At 46.1% G+C, this 27414-nt stretch overlaps 1 protein-coding gene across 2 annotated transcripts in view; it reads right to left on the bottom strand.

Moving 5' to 3' along the window:
• The window catches only part of LOC145963377 (uncharacterized), an 81072-nt gene that overhangs the window by 17313 nt on the left and 36345 nt on the right, over positions 1-27414 (bottom strand). For both annotated transcript variants that reach the window (XM_083085239.1, XM_083085240.1), the window contains 2 exons: positions 4545-4757; positions 3940-4078 (listed from right to left, as the gene is read on the bottom strand). In XM_083085239.1, the coding sequence (XP_082941365.1) occupies positions 3940-4078; positions 4545-4757 (352 nt within the window). The remainder of the gene's footprint in view (positions 1-3939; positions 4079-4544; positions 4758-27414) is intronic.

Below are 27414 nucleotides of genomic sequence, written 5' to 3'. Positions count from 1 at the left end.
ACGTTTGGCGGAACGACTCATCGCGATGGAATGCAAAACGGAGCATCGGGATCGCGCGATCGCTTCGGGAAAGCTCGGCGACACACGGAGACACCGCAATTAACACGACGTGCAAATTCTCAAATTTGCACGGCCGACGGACGCCGAGCTATTTCATCGCGCGGCGCGACGCGACGCGACGGATATAGCTGTTCCGTTTCGAGCGTGAACTAGTACGGTGTGAGGCCGGCTTTAGAAGGCGCCCGAAAGTTTGTGGCCGCCGGCCAAGAAGGCCCCTTGGACGTCGGCCAAGGAATTCGCGTGCATTTTTCCATTCATAACCGCGAAATCTATATTTGGCCGCGATATATCGCGTGAATTCGTGGCGCGGCGTTATTTTTAGGATGAACCCTCAATGCGCGCTGATTAATCCGCTCGCCGGCCAATTACCTTTCTCGGTCGGCGTCTTACATTTCGCGCGCGTAATCATCACAAATGCCCATTTTTTTCTTCCTTAAATGCAGAGAATCGATCACTTTCTTGGAAACTTATTTTGCCAGATGGCGCGAAATAACAATCACCTTAGAGCAGAATGATCGCAAAAGACGCTTGAAATGTTATTGATAAATGATAAAGAGGATGCGAAAAGCGAGATCCAGCGAGACAACTTTTACATAAACAAAAGAGGAAAAAAAGACTGCGCAAAGTCGAGGGTAAAGGAGAATAAATATCGCGTCAAAGTCTTTTAGATCGCACAAAAGTCTGCCATCTCTTTGTATATTTAGTACGTAGATCTCATCGTTGCGGTGCAACGTGCGTTTAAAAGAATTCCGCCGCCCGTCTGGGCTTTGATGCGCGACGATACATCGAACAAAAGCGTTCGACGTGTATTTTCGCAAAATGCAAAACCGACTGATGCAAAATCTGGCCGACTTCCAAAGCATATCGAAGCCGTCGAAGGCTTATTTTTCTCAACGCGTTCGCTCAATGGCCGCGTGAAAAATAAACACCGTCGCGTTCGCTCTCACGGGTCAATGAATCGAAAACGTCATGGAGGGCACATCCGATGACTCACCGCTAACCAAGATATGATCTCGAGAAGGCCGCGACATTCCTATCCGTCCCAACTAATAAAGCGCTATCGGAACCAATTGATCGATTTGAAACTATTGCTTCGTATGCGACACATTTCCGGCTCGTGTTAAAATTCACGGAACTGTCTATAACGATGAGTTAAAAAGTTGAAATTACGTCGTTGGGGCACAACAGCGCTCGTATCATTCGCGCACAAAATTATCTTATCGGTTCGAAAATACCGCGATATCAGAATAAATCATCTCGTTCAAATGCATAATCGAGTCGGTCTTTATCACGACGGGGCAGGATTGATAAGAATGTGACAAAGGTCGGTTCTTTCGAACGTGACATTACGACATTTATTCGTAGCGATTGTTGAATAAACAAATGCAGAGATTTTAATTTCGTGATAATTAAATACATCGCATAGTTTGGCTCCGACAAAATTTTATAACGGGCGCGAAACGGCAACCGTAAATCACGAGGTAATTGAGCGGTCAATGATGAATCGAGCGATTAACGTAAATTTGCGAAAGCCGAGTAAATTGGATTATATAACTGTCATCACCGTTACGCGACGTACTACGTTAAAAGGAGATACATACGGGAACGAGAGGTGGAAACTTACGCGATAGCCTGACCTGTGTACGTGCACATATTGCCGCCGGAACATTATTAATACAACTCGCTTACCTTGGCTCACTCATATCGATCACGCCGATAATCGATAAACATACATCTCGTACACCTAGCGCGCAAGTGTAGTGTGCAAATTGCAAATTGCAAGTCTCTACGCCAAGTGGGAAATACTTGTCAGCTGATCCGATGCGTGTTCGATACGATGAGATGACGTATAAAAGTTGAAGAGGGATTTATTTCTGATGACTTTGAGCCGCGACAAACAAGTTATTTTTGGCATCGAAGAGATTAGGTTTAACGTTTCAACGACTCGATTGTATTTTTTATAAATCATTGTTTGGCGATTCCATCGCGTCGAATTGTGTTATTCCCGGATCTCAAATTTAAATCGCCTAAAAAGGAGCGAGATATTAGCTCAATTACGTGACTTTTATGAAACGCATGAAACTATCTGTGAATGGGGCTCCCTCGCCGCAACGAGAAAGATTTTATTTTTAGCCCCGAGAAAATTATGCGGGATATCTGTGATGAATTCGCTTATAGTATAAAACGTCATATTGTGCTCGAGAAATAACGAAATACAAGGGACTATTTCCGTGCAGACGTTCTCTCGTACGTCGCCGCGGACAAAAATATTTCGTGAGACGGAAACGTCCTATTGGCGCCTGCTTAATTTCGTCGACATTCCATAGTCACGCGTTGTTTCGAGGCGCTACATCGTAGCGTTTCGTCGACGTTTTCGTGCGCGTATTATCCATTTTTTAATGGATTTATCATCCGCTCCGCCCAAAAACAGGATCGTACGCGCGACTCGATGCGGCGCTCGCGATGACGTTTCAAATGGAATTTAGAGACATCGGGGAGAGAGGCGCGTGGGATTAGATGAATCATCGAGGAGTGTGCGCGATACGTGCTCGATCTATTTTCATTTCTTCCACCGCCAAGTGTCAGGTGACATAACGGCGCGAGGAGGGTGATAGCGCGAGACTGATTTCAAACGGCCTTTCTTTCTCTCTCTCGGCGGAATCTACGCAAAAATGCACGCATGAACAAAAAATTTACACATGTAGCTCTCATCTTTTAGAATGAGTGTTAAACGATGGAGAAGCAATTATATTTTAGCCAACCATTTCATATATTTCATTTTTCCACATTTGCGCGTACGAAACTATAATTGTGCCAGATACAAGACCGAAAAATGTATCAATCTGTAAAACGCGACGAAACATTGTCGCAAAATGTACATCGCTGTCGGCACATAAGAATCTTACGCTAATCAGTCATTTGGCAAAGAGTCGTTGGCCGCAGCGCGCGCCACAAACGTAAACGTTTACATAACGTTACGATTTAGGTCGATGGTGCGGGCCGCGACACGGAACGCGCGCATAGCCCCGTAGCTGAGAAATTGCCAGAGGCGCCCGAAATGTCGTCGCTCCCTTGCCAGAGAATCTCTTTCTCGCAACGTCCCAAAGTGCAGCGTCCGCCCAAGATTTGGCGCGATAAAGATGCGATCCGCCGACGAAAGAAACGCATCTTTTTTCCCGTCGATATTTTCACCGGGAAAACTTGGACAAGACTCGCCTCGTTAAAATAATTTTTATCGAATTGCCGAATTGCTAATTTCTTCCAATTTTAATCGTGATTTAATTCGAGAGAGACATTGAATGTATCGCTAAAAGATGCCTCGGCCAAGTTCTCTCTTTGAGCGCTCTTTCAAGAGGCGCAGGAAGAAAACGAGATAAGAATTATTTACACGAGCGACAATCTACGCCCGTTATCTCTCCTCGCGCTTGTTATTTTTAACATCTAGATATACCGAAGAAGCGAATCTCTCATGCAGAACTCACTCGCGTTTTCAATGGTAATTCTCGATAAAAATGCTAAGGTGGGAAATTTATTACCGCCGATAAAAATAAGATATTATTACGGGCGACTACCAAAAATATTCCCGTCAACATACTCTGTGTGATAATTTTTAAATTGATGTCAAACGAGAAAATTATTGCAGATAATACAGTTAAAATTATAAATACGATAATTATTTTGTTGTAACTAGATGCGCATATATTTTCAAAGAGAAATCGTAAAGAAATGTTGCGTCACATTTATACTTAAATATAGTACAAGTTTGAATATTAATACCAGCCGCACTTTTTTCCCCACATTTCCGATGGTCGTCGCGTTACATACAAGATCTTATTACAAGCTTTTATTATATAAATAGTTTTTTATTTGAAAACTTACCTTGATATCGAGATGAGCTACGTTGAGGGAATGCAGAAAGGCAATCCCGTCCAAAATCTGCTTCAGTAATCGGGCGACCTGCCGCTCCTCTGGAACTTCATCTCGGTCGAGTATCATTTGTAATTCGCCGCCAGGAGCCCTGTCGCAATAAGCGTGTATCTGTATTTCTGCATCTCGCGCGACTCGAACAATATTTACATTTTCTCGCGCGGCGCGTCAGCTATATGCATATAAATTTATTCGCGCGCAAATAAATTCTACGCGCGTCGAAACGAATCGATGCGATTTATAATTTTACGAGCGACGCACGCGATGTACGCGCGCTCGAATCGCGAGTTTACGCTCCGTCCTACTTTTTAAATAATTAGCAGAGATTACGAAATGTAGAAAGTTACACACGCCACGATATACTCATTCAGTTTTATTTTCCTTCCTCGTCGCGCGAAGCAAACATACGTGTATGTAATCGCGAAAGGCAGCCATCCTTTCCGTGTTTTATCGCGTGGAGCAAAAAAGGCGAGTATTTTATTCGAGATCCAAAGACTATGTTTTACAACGATGCGATCGGAAACGTAGGCGGAGACGCGGAACGTCCTTGTACTTACAGTTCGAGGACGAGCACCATCTCGGTATTGGTCTCAAAGACCTGGTGTAGGGAGACGAGACGAGAACAATGGGCCGCGGCATCCAGCACAGCGACCTCGTGAAGCGCTTCCGCTCTGAGCTCCTGGGCCCGCCGTCGTTTCCTCAGGAACTTGGCGGCCCACTGCCTACCGCTAGACCTCTCGCGACATCTTCTCACTGTCGCGTATTTACCTCTGCAAACAAAGAGTGAGAAAATGTAAATTACATCGCATATATATATATACATGTGTAAAAATAGCATTGCATTGACGGGCAAGCAGCAAAGATATACACGAGGCGTAAGCGAGGAATAATTTTCATCAAACTTGAAGAATCGAAATTCAAAGTTGCTCAAGGGTGACAAATCGTGCCGAAGCAAATACTTGTAGCGCACAACTCGAGATTGCTTTCGCGGCGCGCGTCCGTTCATTAAAACGTTGATTGCGAATCATGGACGTTTCATTTCGCCGAGAAAATAATTGAATTTCATCATTTTTTTTAAGCGTAATCGGCGTGTGTCCAGTGCGCTAATGACTACAATTTGCGTCTCTATAGGCGACACATACATTTTAATGAAGACATTGAGAGCCGAGCGAATAATAATATTTCGCACGAGCGAGTCGCGCAAAACGACCAGGCGCTTTCACTGTTTCCGTTAATAACGCCTCGTTCCTTTCCTCCTTGCTTTTCCTGATTACAGGGAACGCGGCACGCCAAGTGTAAATCTCGTCACGGAAAAATCATATACGTGTTTATTAAATATATATAAGGCGAAGGTTGCGTGTTGGAACTCTCAACTTTTTCCGCTCTGCACATCGGATGACAAATTGCGACCGTGAATTGGAATCCAAGATTGAATCGCGGAATTGAACATTTGCACGTAATGTAACGGAGAGATTGCAATTGATCGCAATATTGAATCCCGCGATGCGATTGCAAAATCTTTCCAATTATGTGGAGGAACGTCCTACATACGCGCGCACGTTATAGCAAGTGTATAATATTGAAATAACATAATATAATATGCGTAGGATTGAATCATCGCGGCGAGAATGTAACTCATCACTGATGCGAATTTTTCATGAACCGATTTTCTTTGGATGCACGCTTAAAATTATTGCATTTAATCACCCCTCTCGATTTCCGCAATTTCTGTATCGTTATCGCGAAAATGCGTTGCCGTGAAAAAATCCGAGACAATCACGTTAATATGGGAATACGCGTGTTTGCGTCGGTATCGTACGAGAAAAGTTTCATCGCACCGAGTCTCGCGAGCGAGAAAATTACTCGCTGTGTAATCCGACGATCTAAACAGACGCTAGAAAGCCAACTCGTCGGGGCAATGCACGCGGTTAGATCCGCGGGCCTAAATTCGAGCAACGTTAATAGTGAAAGCACGCGTTTACGTTCATTACGTAAAGGTTTGTCGCGTCCCATGAGAAAGTGCGACGCGCACTTTGGAGGCGAATTTTTTCTCGCTTACACCGGTAATGAGTAGTATTTGTTATATAATGTATAAATATTTTTTTATTTGTCTAATAAAATTTTTCAAGCTCCTACATGATATATTTCTCGATCTTTTTCTCATCTAATTTACATACATTTTTTTTTAATTAATAATTTTAACAAGACTAATAATAATCTTGATAATCTTAATCTCGGTATTCCAATCTCGGCCTCTTGATAAATAATTAAAAATCTTGTCCCGATCTTGTCTCGAGAATTACAAGACTTGAATTTCAAGAGAGACAATCGAGATTAATCTCGCGCAATCCTAGTCCCGTTCGATGAAAGATTACTTTACGATGCAAATACGATTCGGTTTTGAAATATATCTCAATAATATTTATTTGTCGCTAATCTATTCGCAAAGAAGTTGTAAGCGAGAAGAATCCATGTCGCGCGATCGGAAGAGAAATCAATGCGTAATGGCAGAAATGGAGGATACGCGACGAAAGGCAGAATGTTTACGTAGAAAACATGCAACGTTATTTATTATTCGTCCAAAGATGGGAAAGCGCGCGTTTGACTAAGAAGGAGACGCGGGAAAATATCTTTCGGATGTCATCCATTAAAGGCGCGATGCGTTAGGGCCCAAAGAGTCTTCCAGGTAAGAGACGGCCACCAGTCAAGAGATACGGCACGAAAGAACCGCCCGAAAGGACAGGCGTCAAAGTAAGCATCATTAGTGGCCATTGTCCACCCGATGATATCCCGCAGAGAGCGCGACGGGAATGAGATGGAACGTCAAGTATTTCTCGGCTCGTTTTCTCGATGGTCCTTTTTACCTGGATGACGCCATCGTATATCGCGGCTCGGAGAAATTAATTACAGCCGATAACAAATTGTAATGTGACAAGAATGTTTAAAAATTAATACATTAAAGCGCAAGGGAGTCGTATAAAAATATCTAGCCGTTTCTTTACCGCGAGTTTAGCGACAATCGACAATGTCAGCGGGTGAGAACCGCTGGTCGCTGGTCGAAATGTAGGTTGACAAACGCGAACGCGACTGATTGCAGTGTTGTCTATCGAGGCGAATCGTTATCTCTAACGTTCTAATTACGGTCTGTTAACGGAGGCAAAACCTATCTGATGCGTCTCTCTGTATGTCATTCCGCTAAATGAGAAAAAATGACACGTGTCGCGACACGGCTGATTTTACGCTCGCGCGTTGCCAAACGCGTAGGATCGCGGCTCGCGATTCGATTTCGATTGCAATTAGCCATCTAATCTCCGACACATCTTTCCGTTCTGCTCGGCGAGCTTCTCCGCACTCCGAGGGAAGCGTCGCTCTGTGTTATCCGCGACTCGCGTGCATTCCCTCCCCCCTCTCCCCTCTACATACACACACGCCTATATATGGAGAAGCAATTTAATATTAAGAGGAATGTAATTATGGTAGAAATTTTTTTAGAGTCTAGTTGAAATACGATATCTGGATGTGTCGTGTTCTATCCGAGACAAGATGTTGCGTAGATCGTATCGATTTCATCGAAAGATCGCGTTAAAAAGCGTCTATACCAGTTTCCCAGAGTAGTCGTCCGCGAGTGGTTTTATCGGGAAAACACGCTCGAGTACCGTTATATATCCGGCCGGGTCGTATCGTTAACTCCTCGCACGTCGCAGAGGCGTAATCTGCGATTACGCGACGCAACGCGAAAGCGGAGTCGCTAAACTGCCGTGCGTGACGACCGGCCTTGTATCGTCTCGGATCAAAGCGGGGGAGAGAGGGGAAATGGCGGTGGGCGAGAGATATCGCTTCCGCGAATCCTTGTCGCATCGACGAATGATAAAACCGTGGCGAATCGAAACATCATCGGCGATTGAATAAGAAACCGTGGCGTTCCGACGAGACGAGAAGCCGTCATCCCTTCTCGCAATCTCGCCGGCGTCGCCTACTAATGGCGCAACTGTAAACCTGACATCGCAACGTTGACGACAATAACGACGACGGTATTATTATCGCGATACCGCCCTATCGCTATCGCACTCGAGCTTAGCACTTTCATGCCTCCGCTGAGAGTAAACCGCTGATTATTACGCCGATTATCTCTCGTTCGCCAGATATTAATTTTTGCGTCCTTCTTTGTCGCACGAATAAAGGCGGGGTCTCCTTCTGCCGATATATTCGTTGCTGCATATATTATACATGTATATACTTATATTTTCAATATTATTTTATATAGTTTTACGAGATTTGCAATCTAATGCATTCTGTATTTTTATAAATCCGAATGATTGATTTGCCACAGAACAGTCACTTTTACTCAGTCTAATTTTATATACGTTATATCATAAACTTTTTTAATGAATCGACAGGTGTGATTTTGAAAATGTAGCTTGGAATTTTATCGCGCTTTTTATCCACGGAACGGACGCATCTGCGAGGCGCGTTAATCTAACGAATGAAAGTCGGGCGGGCTTGTTGCATAAATTTTCAAGTTGCGATTCGGGATCCTTCCACCTGTCTTTTGCAGCTGCCGTCCGTCTATTACCGTGGATTTTGTTGCTCACAATATCCCTCTCGCAGACGCGCAGGTGTCGGCCGAAACTGGATGAGATCTATCAAACTGCGCGCGTTTATAATAAATATTGCTTTTAAAATGATAAGAGAGAATGGATCCAAAATGCATCTAGTAATTAGCATCTAGTTTTTTGCAGATGCTTCAATTTGCCGTTTGCACCTTTTTCCTTTCGTACATCCCGCAGATGCAATTTAACGTCTGGCAAGCTGCAACCGAACCGAGGCCTCGAATAATATCGACTATTCGTGTCATTAACAGGGTCAACGCTTATGCCGCACGACCGAGATTAAGATTGCATCTCGTTGCGGCGGCCAATAACCCGGTTAACATTGCGAGATTACATTCGCGTGCGAGTAATACGCCTGGCTACGATTGGTGTTAAGTGCCAATCTATTAGTTGGCGAATTACTCTCTTGCCATCGGAAGTAACTCGATGCTAATGTTGGGTAATTTACGCGGATTTCGCATTTTATTTAATCATCAAACAATATGGCAAATATATAAAAAGTTCGGGGTTCGATTATCGCGTGTTTTTAAAACGTCGACTCTTGGAAGCAAGCTTGTAATCGCAGTCAATTCGAAACTGCTTGTTGTCGTGCATCGCGAATCTCGGAGAAGCTTTTCTCATCGAGCCTCGCGAGTGAAAAGTCGTCATTTACATCTGGCACGACTCGAGAGATTAACCCGATTTCTTTCCACGGCATTCTTCCCGAGGGAGGCAAACTCGTCGAGACGCGCGCTCCTCCCGTCGTCATTAACCTCCTGGTTCTCGGTACGCGACTACTCTCGGACGGAGAAATCCGAGGAAAGTCACGGTCATGACAGGCGAAAGAATGCGCGAGGGATGGGGAGAGGACGTACACGGTTTCCATCTCGATCGCGCTTGCCAAGGTCAGGACTAAATACGCCAGCGTCGTTAACCTTGATCGAGTATTCCGCCATCGCTTTACGTCATCCGCGGAGAAACCCCCAAAAAGAGAGGCGAGTCGCCAGCGCGCTTTCGAGTTTCTCCTTCCTTCGAAAACGAACGAATCCGGCTCGTTTTCTCTCCGAGAATCTCGCCGACAGTTTCGACGCGACGCGCGAGATTACTTGCATTTGTATCTCCGAGATAAAACGCAATATTGTTATTAGGTCGCGGCATATTATGTACATGTCGTCGAGAGAAGGCCCGCGAGTCGGTTAATGGGAAAAACTACATTACTTTCCGCTACGGCGAACATTTCATTCCGAGGAACGTGTTTCAATCAACCAGGCGTACCGCAGATCTTATCGAGGACATGCGCTTCCCGAGAGCGCGGCGTTTTCTTATGTCGCGAGTGTGTCGAACGCGGGATATTCCCGCGGGGTTCCGCTCGATGCGGAATGGGATTTAACGCGCTCGCGTGGCTCGCCTCCGTTTCTATCCGCTCGCGATATTACTTTGCATTTCCGCGGAGAAATCGGAGGTAACGGCCGCGCGCCATTTCTCGTTTAAGGTATAGCGAAAAGTAATAGCATACTTGTACAAGCCTTTATATACGTGTCTCACTTTGCGCGCAATTTAACATGTAACATTTTGTCAGTTTTATACGCGAAAAAAAAAAGAAAACAATATCTTCAATCATATCATTGTAATTTTGCAAATCATTTTGCGATGATGCAGTCGAGCGCCAAGTTACTCGACGTGTAATCAACAGACTCTGTATAGATACTGTGGGAAGGCTAGCTCATCGAGAGATAAACACATCTCGTCGCGCATCGCGTCTCGCCATTCCGAGATTCGATCCGACCCGATCCGATCAAAGCGGCTCGTTAATCGTTGGAGGAGGGCGGTTATTACGTTTCAAGCATTCCGCGAACGAATCCCTCGCGAGGAACGGATTCCGGAATGCGTTATCGAGGAGCTGGCTCGATTTCGCCGACGGGCATATCACCGGAGCGAAATTAACGATGGGAAACCACCGGGCACGACTACCGTGCTATCTCTCTCGAGGAGCCGAGTCGGCAAATTGAAAGAATTTACCGTCGCGGATCAAAGATCGCGGGACCGCGCGACGCGCGAAAGACGCGGTGCTCGATAGTCTGTAAAGTCTTTAATTTAGCGGATACCCCTCCTCGCGAGACCAGCGTGGAGCTAATGGCCCCCGTGATCCTTCACGACCGCTTTTCACGAGCGCGTAGCTACGAAACGCCCCCTCATCCTCATCTCCGCCGTCCGCGTTTGCCTCTGGCGCGAGGAACCGAGCGCGTCGTTTGAGATTAGCGGCTTTAAAGAGTAGGAGAGAGAGGTCCAACCCCTCTTCTCTTTTTAAGAATGACCCCCGGCTAAAAGCGAAACATCATCTCGCGACTACCGCGCGTCTATCATTATCGCCGCCGGCACTTTGCATTCTACTAACGGCGCTTCACCTCGACCCGACTCGAAATATCAGTTTAGATTTCATTAAAATTCGCGAAAGATTGCGAATCGCTAGACGCATACATCTGGAAGCCAGCGCGCGTTCGCGCGAATCGCATTAGATCCGGATCGCGACGAGCGGATTTGCTCCGGGACAAAACTGGATTGGACGCTAGGGAGCGGGGGAATCGAGAAACAGGACGCTAATTCCCCGGATCGCTCGCGCAAGTTTCTACAGAGTTTCCATCTCGCTCGCGAGCAGCGAGTTGCAGCATCATTCCGCGCTACTATATTTACCGCGCACCTACGATTTTTAACGACAACCCGCGGCTTCCGTAAGAAGCGAAGATGGATCTCCGGTACCTGGCCCTTTTTGCGACGTTAACATCATCAAGCGTCCGCTGGCGTAGCTGCGCGCGGCAAGAAGCGGCCTCTTCGAGGAGGTCCGATCCGGGCGCGTAAAAGCGGCGCGCTTACGATCCCGAGGAGGGAAAGCGAGCCGAGAGGAGAAGAGAGGACCTACCGGTCAAGTTCGCGGTGGCGAGGGCCCAATTTTACGCCCCAGGAATCGAGTTGACCGGTAGAGACCACGCATCTACGATCAAAGAGATTCACGGCTCCGCGCTTTCCGTCTCGTGTATATGTCGCCGATTATCTTTGACACGAGCAAATGGCGACAAATTGATCGCGTCGCAGGATTCTACGGCAATTTTGCGGTCCCACTCTATTTTTCCTTTCCTATTTATCTTTTTTGCGGCGCCGACCTAAATCGTCTCGGATCGATCTTGCTGTCGAAAGAGGAACGAGACGGATCCTCGGTTACTTTCGTTTCGTCGTTGTACCTGGCTACGCGAGTACTTCAACTTTAGCGACACAACAATACTTTCACGATGTTTGCTTCTCTTAAAGCAGCGAGCACAGTGGTTATTATTCGCGAGTACCGTTCCTCGCCAATATTTTTCGCGTCGGGACAAATCTTAGGCTCTTGTCACGACTCAAAGTTTATTTAATCATTCCAGAGGAATAATTGCGACCATTGATAAATCGATATACTTATATCGAAAAAAAATTTCCATCCGATTTCATTAAAAATACATAATAAATACATAACAAATCGATGTACGATTAGACTCTGTATGCCGAGTACAAAAGCCTTTCCGCTCGCGTAAACAGAAGCGTTTCGACAACGACTTTACGCGGTAGTCCCGCACGGATGCTGTAGAAAGTATATACTTTCTCCGTGGCGTCTCTCGCGGGTGCCTCGTATAGGTGCGTATGACTCGAGAGGCGCGCATATTAAAGCGCTTCTCTGGAGAGATTATGTCGCTATGCTCACACACACGCGTACAAATGTGCCACAGGTGCAACAGCGGCTATATATGCGCGACGAGCGCTCTCGCTATCTCGCGCAGCATCTCCTCTCTCGCCTTTCTTTCGCGCTCCTAATGCTCCTGTCGCGGGGACAAAAATTACCTCGGACAGTTTCCTGGGAACGTTGGCGGATTAAATTGTAATTTTATCGCCAAAGTATAATTAGGATGTAAGAAAGTACACGTATTGTATATAGTTTCATTGTAGAAACTCGAATGTATCTTGGAGCGTCAAGAATTACTTTAATGCTGTTTGACGTAAACCGATAATGTTTATCAGATAATAGAATATTTCTCATCATTGCGAGATTGTTCGATAGGTTTGTCGAATCAACTATGCATCTCTCGCCCGCGTATTCGTAATTTCGAGCGGGAGAAAAAGTCCCGTTCCCACGAGCGCGGATTTACGGAGCGTGGCGCGTCGCTCGAATCCCCGCGCGAGCTCCCATTAAAACCGCGTGCATCGCGTAGCGCGGATCAACGACCCTGACGAGGGTCAGGCTGTGCGCGGGGCCCCGTGGCGGTTGCCCCGCGGCGCGGAGCCGCACCAGGAAATCGGCGTTGACGCCGGCGTCATCGTCCGCGTCGTCCTTTACGCGGCATCCATTAGGCCTCTACTCCCAACTACTAAACGCGACGGATGGACGGTCGGTCCGACGACCCCGCTCGCACCTAACGACCAGGACCGACTCTTCCTCTCTCCCCGTCTCCTCCTTCGGGATTCACCTCCTCTCCCTCTAAGCATCGTCGCTTTCGCTTCGTCCTCTTTCTCGCTCGCGCGCGCTTCCGTCCTCTACGTTCTCGCTCCTGACTTGTTCGAGGGTCATCGACATTTGCGCACCGGGCGACATTGTACGCGATCGCTGGGTTTCCTCGGTTCGTCGCGGTTAAGGGTCCAGTCTATCCTAGCGGCATCGAAAAATTTATGGTTTTTACAATTTTCGACAGTGCAACACGCTGATTTGAAAATACTGAGACGTATTAAACATTAATCCAAACATGTGTAAAATGTCAAAAAGATCAATTTCAAATATTCTTCAAAAAAGATTTTCAAAAATTATCAATTTTTTATACCGCAACAATAGACTGGGCCTTTAAAAATTGCGCGCAGCTCTTAATCACGGAGAAACGAGCGCGTAAAATGAATTGTATACAAGTAGATGAATTACCAATATACGCGATTTAACGAGGTTGCCATCGCGAGTTGTCGCAATTATAACGCAATATTATCATCCAGCATTCATCGACATTTCCGCGGTATCGCGCTCGATACGAAGCTTCTAATAGCAGCGTAGCCGCGTAACAAGCCGCGGGACACATTGTTACACGTATCCTCGTTATCGAACGCGCGTCTCGCTGGGAAAACAGCCCCGGTACGCCGCTTCTCTCCTTCTCTCTCTCTCTCTCCTCTACATCCTTGTACGCGAGACTCGCAATTTCCGCATCAGCCTCCTCCAGCAGCTCTCAGCCTGGAGCAGCGAGTAGTCGATGGAGGAGAGTTTACCTCATTACATAGTCCGTAACGCGGAAACCGGAGCGACTTACTCCCTGGCCGCCATTAATTACGCCCGACCGCGGCGGTAATTAAAGAAATTAGCGGATATCTAGGAGCCCGGAGAGGAGCGACGTCGCCGTATCATCGGCTGCTGCTCGCTGCCCTCTTCCCCTCCCCCAATCTCCCCCGTCTCCGCCGTCTACTATCTCGCGAATGCAAATTCATTGTGCAACGAGTGCAACGGCGCGCTAGCTAGCGTCGCTACCAACGGTGAAATTCGTTCCAGTTGCGTCGGCTGCTCGTTAGACGATTGCGCAACGTTGCGCAACGTCTTCCTCCCCATTCTTTTTTTTCCTTAATCCTACGCGCATCCCGCGCCCGCGCTCTTCTTCTCGTTATTCGATCGGGTTCACGAGCACGAGAAAAAGGTCATCCGACATTCACGGAAATGTGAGAAACTTTGATTCCGCGAGTGATCGATGCGCAAGAGTTGGACGAGGAGAGCGATAAAGATTACGTCTGCTATCTAATCTAAATTGTTAATTGTCTCAAATTTAATTCCAGACTATTAATGCAACAGATAGCTTTTCAAGGATATTATTTTACAAGATTATTTCTAGTTGGTGCTGTTATTCGAGGAGATAAAAATTTGCTCAAACGACACTTGCATTTTATCGCATGAATATACATTTAATAATAATATATAGTTTCATTATATGCATATAATTACTGACCGAATGTTGAATGTAACACATCATTTTCCAAAACTCTTAAAAAGCTTGACAGATAACGTGTCTAATTCTACTAGCAGGTAGTACGCGTAGAAAGTAAAGTACTCTCGAGCCTGGCTGTTCTACAAGACTGGTTTTGACGAGAGATTAATCGCATATCGTTGGAGCGATGGCGGATAGCTTGGCATAATTATAAGTACGAATCAATGTTGAAAATATGGTGAAACCGTACAACGAATACGAGCTAATAATTGCAACGATCATTTCTTTTAGATTCCTGCAAGAGCAGCGTACGATTATTTCGAAGGCAAAAGGCGCGCCAAATTTATTTTTTAATGAATGGGGTTGAAATGCGCGCGGACGTTGCGAATGGAAGAATACCCGGCATAGTTGGACGCGAATAAATCGCGGCTCTCTCAATCTCCGCGCGTAGAATGTCGTAGAGAGGGCGAGATGAGGCCACGAGGCTCGGGCGTTCCGAGTGTCATCTCGATGACGAGTGGCGTCGTGACCTCTTGGTGGCCGCACGCCGCATCACGCTGCACACGTGCATCTCGCGCAGGAACGTTCGACGATCCGCGACGCGAGGCCTTTCTAATCGAAAGCCGTATATAAAGCATACACACACACACGTATCGGGGGTGCGCGCGAATTTACAACGACGGTTCCGCGTCCATTTACACACCTCGGATCGCGGATTCCCTCAAAATCATATTTCGTTCTCGTGAGATCCATTTCCGAGATACAAAGTACAGCCCGGCGGGCAGTTCTGCGAGGGCGAAAAATTGCAAAGCAGCGGCAACCGAGAAGCGATCGGGAACGCGAGAACCGCCTGCAACCGCGGATGCGATAAATCTCGCGCGAAAATAACACACGCACGCTCCGAGTTTTCGCGATACGCATCTCGTCCAATCGAGAGAATTCTCTTTAATTTGAAAATTTATTCGGATCCGTAGGAATGTCACGCGCGCGCTCATCCGTATTTACACGTTGAAACGGCGATACGCTACCATAACTGTCGGCGACGACTATTACTAACGCTATTCTCCATTTCCGAGACAGCCTTAGGAACGCGATAGCATTGAACATTCAACGGGAAGGCCTCGTCGCGAGTCGCGAGGCTAAGAAGAGACGACGACTGGCATAGTTAAACGCGTTGCGTTGCCGCGAATCAAGCGGATGCTCGCAAAGCACCGTGGGTCGATCATCGCTCGTTAGCGCCATTGTGTCGCAAGATTGTGACGTGCGTGCCGCGTTACGCAACGCACGCACGCACTTGACGCGCTACGCGGCTGACCGGCTCCCCAGGATCTCCATCGAATACAAAAGTGCGTAGGGTATCGATGTAGCCGTTGTAGCGAGTAGCGGTTGTTTTGTCTCTACACACGCGCGCGTGTCACCTCGCCGACTGATGACGCGCTCGCATAAATACATAATTGCAGACGTAATTGAACGTCACGGCGGAATCGCGATCAATTATGGAAATAAAAGATCGAGTATACGGGCGCCCTGAAAAATCTCTTGCCAGACAATTTCGTTGCGTTGGAAAATTAATCGAGATAAATGCATCGATAATTCAAACTCTATAGTCTGTATTATGTAACTGTCACCTATTTACGAGTTTCGACAGTTTTACTCGCGAAATAATATACATCTGGTAATACGAAAAGGGGAAAATTACACGTCTCGTTATTTCGACGATGACTTTGCGACAGCCCGTTAATTGGGACATCGCTCGTATTTTTCTATTAAAAATCATCAGTTGCGTTAAGGAATTATCGATGGTGGTACATTAAGTTTATATAGTTATCTCTGTCTCTTCCGCTGTAATTGCAGCTGACGCGAGTATAACTCGTGGCTAAAGATACACGTTAGAAACGTGTAAAGAGCCGGTTTGGCACATAGTCACGCGATCGTGACATCAATGAAACGGATCGATTACTTTTATTACTTTTATTACGAAACAACTAAAGAGTCTGGCTCGCGCAGAGTCGATGAGACCGAGTCACACGATCGTTATATCGTACGATCTGGACGAAAGATCCACTTAACCCTTTTCGTCACAGCACGGACGCAATTTCTAAAGCCGCGTCATTATCGATGCGATATACACGTACATTGATTTTTATATAATTTTGTGCGCGGCAAAGAGATGTACAAGAGAAACATTGCAATTAACTTGTATACTCGCGTAATGCATAATTTTCTCTTTTTTACGTGAAATCGTGTAATTTTCTTCACCTCTTGAGAGTTTGGTAATATATTTTACGCAGTTTATATAGATAAATGTGCCCGTTACTTTTGAGCTTCAAAAGCGTCGTTAACCGAGACGAGAACAATTTCGAAACCAATATATGTATAGTTGCGTTGATCCGCGATCGTCCTACTCCCTTTACGACGCAATCACCGATTGTTCGAATCGCGGTTAAATAAATAAAGCCGCTCTCGGGAAAGGCTAGAAGGCTGGCGAGGAGCGAAGGTTGATCCCGGCGGGAGGAATGGCAACGGAATGGTAATTTTATAGGCAGGCTCGTTTTCCGCGCGCGCGCTTCGCTCGACCTTTGGCCTCGACTCCCTTCCTCCGCGGCTTCCGATTCTTCACGGATGTCACGCTCGAACAAAGGAACGGCAAGAGGACGAGAGCTCTCTTAAGCAGGCATTTGGATGCCGCGCACCGCTTCAGGGTCGCGCGGAATACGAGGTGGAATTTGCATAACGTAACTTTCGCGACGAGAGTGCGCGCTTTCGCAAAGTCCTTGGCTCGCGACGCCGAGAGCCGAGTCTCTTTGTGATCAAGTTCCACGCGCGCAGGAAGAGACAACTTGTCGTAAACACCGAGATTTCTTCTCCCCGAGGTCGGCGTCGGCGTCGGCGGTAACACGTCCAATCTGCTCGAGTCCGATCGTTACATCGCGCTTTCAAGACTCGCGTTTCGATTCTCGAACTCTAAGATACACTCTCGCTCCGCGAGAAAATTATACCGCAAAAGTCATAAAAAGACGATAAAAGTCGGAAAAATCCAATCGATGCGCAAGAATGTGTTATTCGCATAAAGAAATCATACGGATGATTGGCGATGCGTCGAATCAAGGTCCATCTGCGTCGACGAGCATCGATTCCGCTCGAGCGAGCGCTCGTCGTCTCGCTCTCGACGCGGGGTGAAACGCGAAACGATGTCGCGAAACTCGCCCCGATGTCGAGACAAGTTTCGCTGCGGTCTCTCGTCTCGGGCGAAGCAGCTGAGCTTGCCTGGAATATGGGGTTGATTGGATAAAATGATAAGAGTTCCCCCGTTAGGAAGAGAGACTAGCTGCTGCAGAGTGCACGCCGAGTTTAGATTCATCCACATTGTGTTACGTTAACGCAATTTGTACGGAATTGATCGAGAATATTTTCTAAACATTTCATTAATGAATTATTTCGATGTAAATCGTAGTCAATGAAAAAATGTTAAATTGCTAACGGCATTTATAATCTTCTCGGTGAATCAGGTTTTCTTATATATATTGGAGATGCATAGCATAATCTTATTTTATCCTAATTGAAATGTCACAAAAAGTCGCTGTTTGACGTTAAATAATAGTTGCTTCGTATTATAGTTCCTTGTTCTGCCCACGTAATCTGGATATTGACAGCGCTGTATGATTATGACGATTATGTAATATTCCACTCTGCAACATTCTCCATGAAATACGATACTCGTAAAAGCGAATACCGCGAAGGAGTAATTTTCCACTCTTCCGCTAGTGCTAGTGCCGGTGCCGATACAACCGTATGATCGTAGGAACAGCATCGGTACGACGCAAGCTTCCGTCCGAGAAGGCAACATCCGCTCCTTCCGACTTTGGTATAGCGGCAAAGGGTAAAAGGCCGAGTGTTTACATAACTTTAATTTACGTAATTACTCGAACGCATCGGCTTAATCGTAAAATATCGTATGGCTATCCACGCGTCTAAAGCAAATTATATCAATCGAGTAATTGGGTAAATGTCCAAATTTTGCGGAAAGATTGTAAATAATCGGCAGCGAAGCAACTTGTCGTCTCGTTCGCTTAGGAAAATGCTCGCCAAGAGCGCGGCAAAATTGCTTCTCGCGGATATCGTACCGACAATGAGCCGGATAATACGGTCGAGGATACACAAAGAGTTAATTCGATCGTAATGCCGATCCACGCTCGCGCCCAGGAGAGAGTCGTTCACCCGGCGCATGACCGAGCATAGGATCTTAGACGAGAAAAGGAGGAAAATGAAGCCGAGGGAAACGAGAACGGGCCTGTTTTGCAAGCGCGGGGCGTTCACGGAGAAGGTTAAATATCATACGTAGCGCTCGGAGCGAAGGAGGCCGGTCGACCGGTCGATTGCGCGCTCCAACGATAAAGGCCGCGCGACTCGCCTCGCCTCGCCTCGCCTCGACTCGCTTCGCCTCGACTCGACTCGACTCGACGCAACTCGACGGTGATTCGCGTGAAAGTTTAGTTATGCTCGACCACCCGATAAAAGTCTCCCCGTGTGTGAGAACGCGAGGCCCCGAGCGAACGCGTGGCGGTAGCTCGAGAGTCTCCGCGTTCACTCGATATACGTGTATGCCACGGATTTCCTTCTTTCTCGACTTCTCGCGAGGATATTTAAATTTCCTTAGAAAAGCAAGATACGAGATGCTGCATAGAATGTCGCGCAATCTCTTTTTGCGATCTTTCTTCGGGGAAGACTGTCGAGCTGTAGAAAATTGTAGCGCAACCGCTCTCTTCCCCGTTCCTTTTTCACGTACGAGTCGCGGATTTCGATTCAATCTCAAGTTTCATTCTTATTGCGTCCCGCGGTAAATAAAAGTATCGCGAATTCACGCTCGTAATGACTCGTGTCTTATGCCCTTTTGACAATTGCCGATAAACAAAACCCGTCTCTCACGTTTCCAATCTGGTACGTCGCGCAAACTCTCGATTTTGCGAAATCGAATTCTCCCTCTCGGAAAATCGCGGAAAAGATATTCTTTCTCTCTCAATTAGCGACGATAAATTATGAATTAAATTTGTATTCTTTTCCGCAATCGAGTAGCATTGGCAAAATTATCGTTTATCGTACAAAAAGATTTTATTTGTTTTTTTTCTACTTTAATCGACAAATTGCCATCCTTTCTGCTTGTTTGCATTTAATTTAATATTCTACTAAAGTATAAAAAATCGCGACATGAAAGTGACCTTTTACAAAATCAGACAGACGTAAAATTTTATTAGTCTATTGTCTTTGATGGTAATAAATTAGAATCCCCTTGTATCGTTTAAAGCCCGTTGCGAGAGAGAAATGGTCTGTTTACAACGAGCGGCTCGGCGCGAGAACAAGTTTCTTGAACTTGAAGTTTCAATACTGTGCAATGTTAAAAAGAAAAAGGCGATCGTTGAGTGGTTAAACGAATGGGCGATAACGGCGGAGAAATTCAAATTACAAAAGCGAGTGGACCGCGCTCGTGGTCGTTGTTTTAACGTCGCCCAAGAGTAGTCGGCTCTCCCGATTTAGGCGCGGAAACGCCAAGCGTACGGACCGATACAGCCAATAATCGGACGTTTTTATCGCTCTCGAGATTAATGCCGCTCACGGACGGGCGAGCGGACATCGACTTCCAAATCCTGCGCCAAAACGAGAGCAAAAGAGAAGCGCGCGGACGAGGGAAGGGCAAGGAAGGAGGCCGGGAGCGTCCTTCGGCGGTCGCCGCAGTTTGCCGACCCGGTTCGCAAAGAATAAAAATTGATCGGCTCCGTGGGACGGGGCCGATGGATACCGAAAAGCGTGTGTATCACGGGTGACAAGTAACCAAAAAACGAGCAGGTCCTCCCGATCCGGTTTTCTTCCGGAGCGCATGCTCGTCCGGCGTTTCGTAACGAGTAAGTTTTCGGTACGTGTCTCGCGACAAAAATGAGCAACGTTATTCCAGGGACTCGAGGCAGAAGAAAGGAAATGCTATGATGCACGCGCGTGGATATTTATAGCGCGTTCGTTCCTTTACCGTCGAGTTTTATCGACGCGCGTACAACGTTGCATCAAGTCCGTATCGCGACAGCGATCAAGCGCGCTGCTCCTCTCCCTCTCTCGATTAAGACCCAACTGTGAAAACTAAAGGGCGATAAGTAGGAATTTCCAGAAATATTGTCTCGTCATCGCGATGAATCATAATTAGCCGTAAAAAACGTTGCGGTAGACGGAGAGGCTGATCCTCCCGCGCGAAAACCGAGAATCGTGAATCACGCGACGCGTATCTGATCGTCGCTATCGGTTCAAATAGCGAAAAAAAATTATTTCCAAAATAATTTTGAGAGGCTACGGTATTTTGGATACTTTGTTTTTGCAATTTATAATTCATAAACAAGCAAGGAAAGTCCGCCAAACTCTTTGCAAGCTATCGCGACAGTGACCGACAATTGTGCGAATAAATCTCATTGAGCGGAACATGCATCTAAAACGGTATTTCTAGTTTTTGCAAGTGCATTATACGTACACACATACGTCTGTCGCGCATTTTATTATACCGGTCTTGAAGAATATTTCAAGAATGAATCGAGGGAACGCTTCAACTTTCTCAGGTACATGTAACGCGAGCAGCCTCGAAAATAACGGTACAAAAGTCACAATGCCAGAATCTTTCGCGATAGCCTCTCCTTTCTCGTCGTCTTTTCTGACGTTACGTAAATCGTAAACAAACTGAATTCTTCGTTATATTCGACTGCCAGTTGGCGCGGATGGTCGAGGTGACTGACTGCAATCGTGCGAAACGCTGAGAAATGAAGCGAGAAAAATGAATCCAACAGGTGCCAGGAAAACAAAGTAAATCGGTCCAACAAGTGTCAGTGTCATCCAAGAAGCTATAAGGAATCGTTACGGACAAACTCGCCAATGTTTAACAAATGTGTATCATTTTATTATAATACGTCACAATCTGGTATCGGGAAGTATGTATTAAATTGGCATCATAATTCGAGAGGAATGCGCCGAGTGTCGCATATTTCGCGTTATATAAATGAAATCGAATAAAGTTTATATTTCACATGCGTTGTGTGACGGATACTATAAATATTTATCGGATTGCACACTAAACTTTAAAACGTTGCGTCATTCGCTTCGACAATTTTCTCGCTGATGTAATATGAGAGAAAAGAAGTCACAATTTTTTGACAAAAGTGTGCAAAGTGATGGACGCTCTCTTAAAAAAAAACGTTGCATATACCTTTTTTTATCGGTAGCGAAAATAAAACTGATAAAAAAATCAAGGTTTCGCGCGCCAATCGAGAGAAACATTGCACTTGATTCGATCCTAATTCAAACTGATCGATATTCCAAACGAACGCGTTCAATTACTCCCACTCTCTTTGCATACAAGGGAGAATTCCGCCCAAGGATATCGAGTTTCAGTCGTTTGAGTAGTCGTAACGTGCCATTACCGTCGCCAATCCCGCAAACGCACGACGAAACGTTGAGAGCAGGCGCGTGCGACAGATCGACAATGTCGTTAACTCTCGACGACGTGCAATTTACTCGATTTTCATCGCGTTGCCGCAAAAGCGCGAGCGGCGACCGGCAAGAGCTGCCAATTGGCAACGGGACGCGTCTCGGGGGTTAAACAACCGGACGCGATTGCGTAAGGATCGCTCGCTCGGACCGTCGTCGTCGTCGTCGTCGACGTCGTCGCGGCGCCCCGAATATGGCCGGACACGATCGAACAATGCGTGCCTGATTTATCGCGCAAACAGGCCGTTAATCTCTCTCTCGAGCCGAATCTCTTGGCCGGGAGGGAAGAGATGGGACTTTTTCGGTCGGCCTTGCAAACCTATGCGGCCGGCATAAATTAACACCCACCGAAATTACGTCAGAGCCAACGGGACGGAGGAGGGATCGGGGGGCAGCCCGGTGAAAACTCGTTTGTAACCTTTCACTCGTCGGCAGCCGTGAAACGTAATCATGTGGCAATCTCGCGATGCTTGGCGCGCGCGATGATGATGCATTTTATCGGTATAATCTCCGTCATATCTTTCCATTAGATGATAAAATATAATACGAAAAGATTAGATACGTCAAAGTGTCTGTTAATTTCGCAACGATAGCGCGCGAAATGTATATTATTAATATAATATTATATATGGCATCGAATTAAATATCCGTTTGCCGGGATCTTTACCGAATTCTATTCACGCGTCATATCGAGATAATGTAAATGTCAGAATACGAGACTCGAGATGCGCACGTGGATAACGTACCTGCGCGTCGCGTGCGTAAATACATGCGTGCGTGCGTGCACGCGAGAGTTACGCGACGTACGAGATGGAGCTATCGAAAATCTCAAATCCCACTAACCTCGTTGGCGATTTACCAAGGTAAGACGAGGCAAGGCGACGTTGCGCTGCGCGCCTTTCGGCACCCATTTCTTTGCGGAGCGACTCCCGACAGCAATTTATTTCTTCCTCACGCGCGACGAATATGTATTCGCGATAGGAACGCGTACACGCCGACTGTTTGCGCTAAAAATGTCAGAGGTAGCGTATACGCTACGTTTTACGCTGAAATAATTACCCGATTTCTTTGAGGCACAACGCGCGCGTTTGTCAGTCGGATAACCGAGATACACGCGAGCGAAGCTTACACTGACTCGTACAAGACAAAGGTAAACGCAATAACGCAACTCGGTGACTGTGAGAAACGTGCGTAGACATTTGACATTTTCTAAAAGTTAGAAACCAAGTCGTAATTGCATCATAATCCACCGTAAACTGGCGCGGGGTGCTTCAATCTCTCTCGGTCAATCTCTTCAACTGCTGCAAACATTCCGTCCAACTAATAATCATGCGAGCGCTAGTCGACGATACAAGACGATACTCGCGTGACCGCCGCATCCGCCAAGTGACGATAAACATGTTTGACCGTTTCAAAAATCGGAGAGGAAGAAGCTCGCTCCGCACCGCGCTAAATACGCTCGCTTCCGTTGAAAGACGTTTGCCGCGCGTTTATACACCTCGGCCTTTACAGAAATAAGACTAGCCTGTTTGTTTATCTTTTTAATCAACGGATAAAAATTTAAAATAAGAAAACGATAATTGTAAATATTAGCTTTTGTCGTTATCCGAGCGCGCCAATCCACTTGCATTTATTCCGTTTATTAGGCGCCTCGTTGTACCATCGAGGAAAGAAACCGCGTCGCTTTCGAAAGCATGAAATACAAAGAGTATAGGCCAAGGCGCGCGTGGCCGGCTCTGACGTAAATTTTAACGGAAATTCGACGGTGCAGGTCCGATGACCGTGCATTCGAGTCGGCCTACATCTACGCGCGTAGATTCATCGCGGCTTTTTAACGCTCGACGCCGTGACTAATAAAGTGCGCCGCGTTTCTTTTAACGCGCGCAAGAAAAACGAAAGTCCGCTAATGGTGCAATCGACGCGCCGGATGCGCCAGCCTTAAGGCCGATTCATATCGATCGTCAATGGACTTTTTTTTTTTTTTTTTTGCGAATGATCGAGCAGGAGCTACGCTGAAATTTTATTCGAGTCGTAAAATTCGGCGGACAATGTCATCGAAAATTTAACTCGAAGGGATATCTCTCTTTTTTTAATTTTAATGCAGAAATATACATTTTCCATTACTGTAAAGATACTGTAAAATTTGAATCCGTACAAATTGATGCCATCGTACGCGGTCGATTGGCGAGAAAACCATCGATACGAGACGATTTCCTCGCGAAATCATAGTTGGCGAATCGCGCTGTAATCGGTATGTAAAGTCTGGTATCGCGCTGTCGTGGAACTGGGTTATCTTGTACCGTCTAACCGCATTCGAGGTGTTGGCCAAATCACGATCAACAATTCGTTCGATCGTCGGAAGCGTGTAATTTCGCAGCTGGCGAACCGATGTCGAACGCGATAGTACGCGAGCAGATGGAATCATTTTTCCTTCTTCCCTTTGTGTGTACGCGTGTGTAACGAAACGAGTTTAGTAGCGACAAAGTTTAAGAAAAGATATTATAAAGCCATTGGTATGTGTTTATGCCATTTGACAGGAAGGAAATAATTAAATGGCGACACGTGGGAAATTTTCGCGCGTACAATTTGGCCCAAGTGGCATTCGCCTTACGTTGCCTTATCGATATGGCGTAAAGGCGGGGTCGAGAAATGCCTAGAACGATAATGACTCGACGAATCGGAGCCTCCTTTCTATCGAGGAGCCGGCAATTCAATCTCCCGTTCTTCGTTTTCCGGTATTGAGGATAGCCGGAGGTATTACAACGTGAGAAGCTGCTTTTCACACGTTCTCCTTGGTCGGTCGCCGATGGAAGACGGGGATGAACCTGGACGTACCGCGTTTGCAACGCGCATTAAAATTATTCCGGACAAGTTTGAAAAAGCTCCCGCATTTATCCATGAGGATAAATGCTCGTCATTCTTTCCACGACGCAGAATGAACACGTGACGCGACCAATTATTACGAAATTATGAAACAAAGTGCATTATCCTTTTTTTACAATAAAATAAAATTGAAAGACATTCCTCGCATAATTCAATTATGCATTTGACTTATTTATTTTAATATCTTGCCGTCAAAGTTTATTCCAATCCATTCGTCTCTCTCGCGTGCGAGTATCCTCGGTAATATTTACATATTCTAAATTATCTCATTGTCAGTAAAAATCGCGCAACGAAACAAGTGTCAAACTTGTCAATTTTCTCATTTGTGCGACATCCTGTTTGTAAGGATGGATCGTCATCGTCGGGCTTCCGTTCTGTCGTTGCTGGCGACTTCTTTCCCGTGCGCGAGATATGAATTAATCCGAGCAAACCGGCTTTGTATTACCGCTCATCTACCGCGTGCATTCGCCGGTCGGTGACATCATCGCGCGCTCGCGCTCACTCGAGTTATTCTTCCTTACGTCGGGTCTTTTTACATTTACGATGACATTCCACGGTGGCGAACGACGCTCTATTCTCGGACGAGTCCGGACATCTCCGAGCGTCCGTTAACCGTGATAGCTTCTTTCCCGATGGACCGCGCGATAACGAGCACAAGCGTACAACGTACGTAGCGAGCGACCTCGGCCATGGGACGGAACCTTACGCGATTCGTCATGTTGACCGAGTGATTTATTTCGAGATACTTTTTTCATTTTGTGGCGCGGCCGCATCGAGAGTAGTCGTTACTTGCGAGAGAGCACCCTCTCGATGATGGACCCGCCGCGATTTAAATGACCTCGCGATGACCTCTCTCTCTCCAAGTGGCTGCGGAGCTGCCGCCGCTCTTAAACTTTTGCGCGGAAACTATGACGATGTAGTCGAGATCTCGGTAATTATTGACATTAGGCTTGAGAAAGATGACAAGAGAGCGCTCGTGAATCGTACGATCGACAAATATTTGATATTTATCAAGACCAATGAATTATTATACTTTAATCGGTGCTTTTCTCCTCTTCTTTCTCTCTTTCAATATATAGAGGAAAATTGAAATTCTTGATATAAAAAAAATTATGATATAATGTGAAAAATGTAAATTCTTTACGTTTATAAATGAATATATATGATGTAAATTAAAAACGACACATTTTTGTTCAAAATTAATTAAAAAGTTTAACAATTACACGTTCGTCAATCGCAATTTGTTACAACAATAATATTTCGACATTATTATAATACAATGACTAAAGTTGTTGGCTAGTTATCAAAGATGATTGTCGACGCTAGTCTTTCGAGTCTCGAGCCGACAGGGATATAAAGACATTACGCTTGGTCGATAGTAACGGCAAAGGTTTAAAAACACCTGGCGCGTACGATGGCGGAAATGTGAAACTCGTACGATGCGGTGCGAGCTCGTAACAAAAGTGGCCGGGCAACGAAACGGGTCTCTTCCGTCCTCTTCTCTCTCCAAGGTGTGGTCGATGGATCAACGATCTAATATTCTCAATCTATCCGTCTACTCGAGGATCGGTCAAACCCCGACCACGAATAAATACCGAAGGCATACAATACTTTATGCGTACATGTACAAAAGTACATATCGACATGCAAGAGCGGTTTCTCCGCTCTTCGTAACATGCGCGTAACGCCCGCGCTAAATTACGTCGTCCAACGTAGACAATATATACATTTTCCATTAAGTAACCGCCGTACTTCCTCGTTCGGTCCTCCGTGAATAAATCATTCAACGCAACAGGGAGTCGGTATCGTAAAAGCCTTTGTTTCATAACTCTACGCACTTGTGGCGCGCTCGAGCTACCATTTTTTCAAATTTTCCTTCGTAGCGTCATATCTTTATACAATATTTTAGTACTTTTCATTTTTTTTATATCCCGAAAAAAATGATTAAGCGCACACTCGACGAATATATTTGTAACGGCGATAATTCTCGTCCAAGAGAATCGAATTATCGAGGTAAAAGAGGCCTTGAGAGCCGGAATAAAGTCGTTTTTTATTCGAGATGGTGGCGGTTATATCGAACGCATCGGTTATGCCCGCTCAACCCGCGACGAACCCTGGCTACGACGTTTCCCTCGCCATCCTGGTGTACTTTTTACCGCGCTCGTCTCGGGAATTTGGCTCGGTCGTCGAGCGGCCTTGACTCGGATCGACTAAGCATGACTTGGTTAATTACGGCACTGCCAGCGGATCGCTCTTTGCCGGCTGCTTTCCCTTCGGGTCCCCTCCCTCTTTGTCGTACCCTTTCACGCCGACATCACAGTCGGCTCCCTTTGCGGGATTAGAGTATCTTACAAGCCGCCTCGAGGCGCATAAACACGAGTTAATACACTCTTAAGATCCCTTTACGGCAACGCCAATCTACTTCCTCTCTCTCGAGGAGGCGATAATAAGAAGAAAAAAGCGCGAAA

Source organism: Camponotus vicinus, unplaced genomic scaffold, assembly GCF_025532165.1.
Source record: "Camponotus vicinus isolate PSW18456_S1 unplaced genomic scaffold, iyCamVici1.0 SCAF_12, whole genome shotgun sequence".
In the NCBI taxonomy this organism is placed as follows: Eukaryota; Metazoa; Arthropoda; class Insecta; order Hymenoptera; family Formicidae; genus Camponotus; species Camponotus vicinus.
Note: the sequence above shows the minus strand (reverse complement) of the source record. Positions and strands in the feature narration are given on the sequence as shown.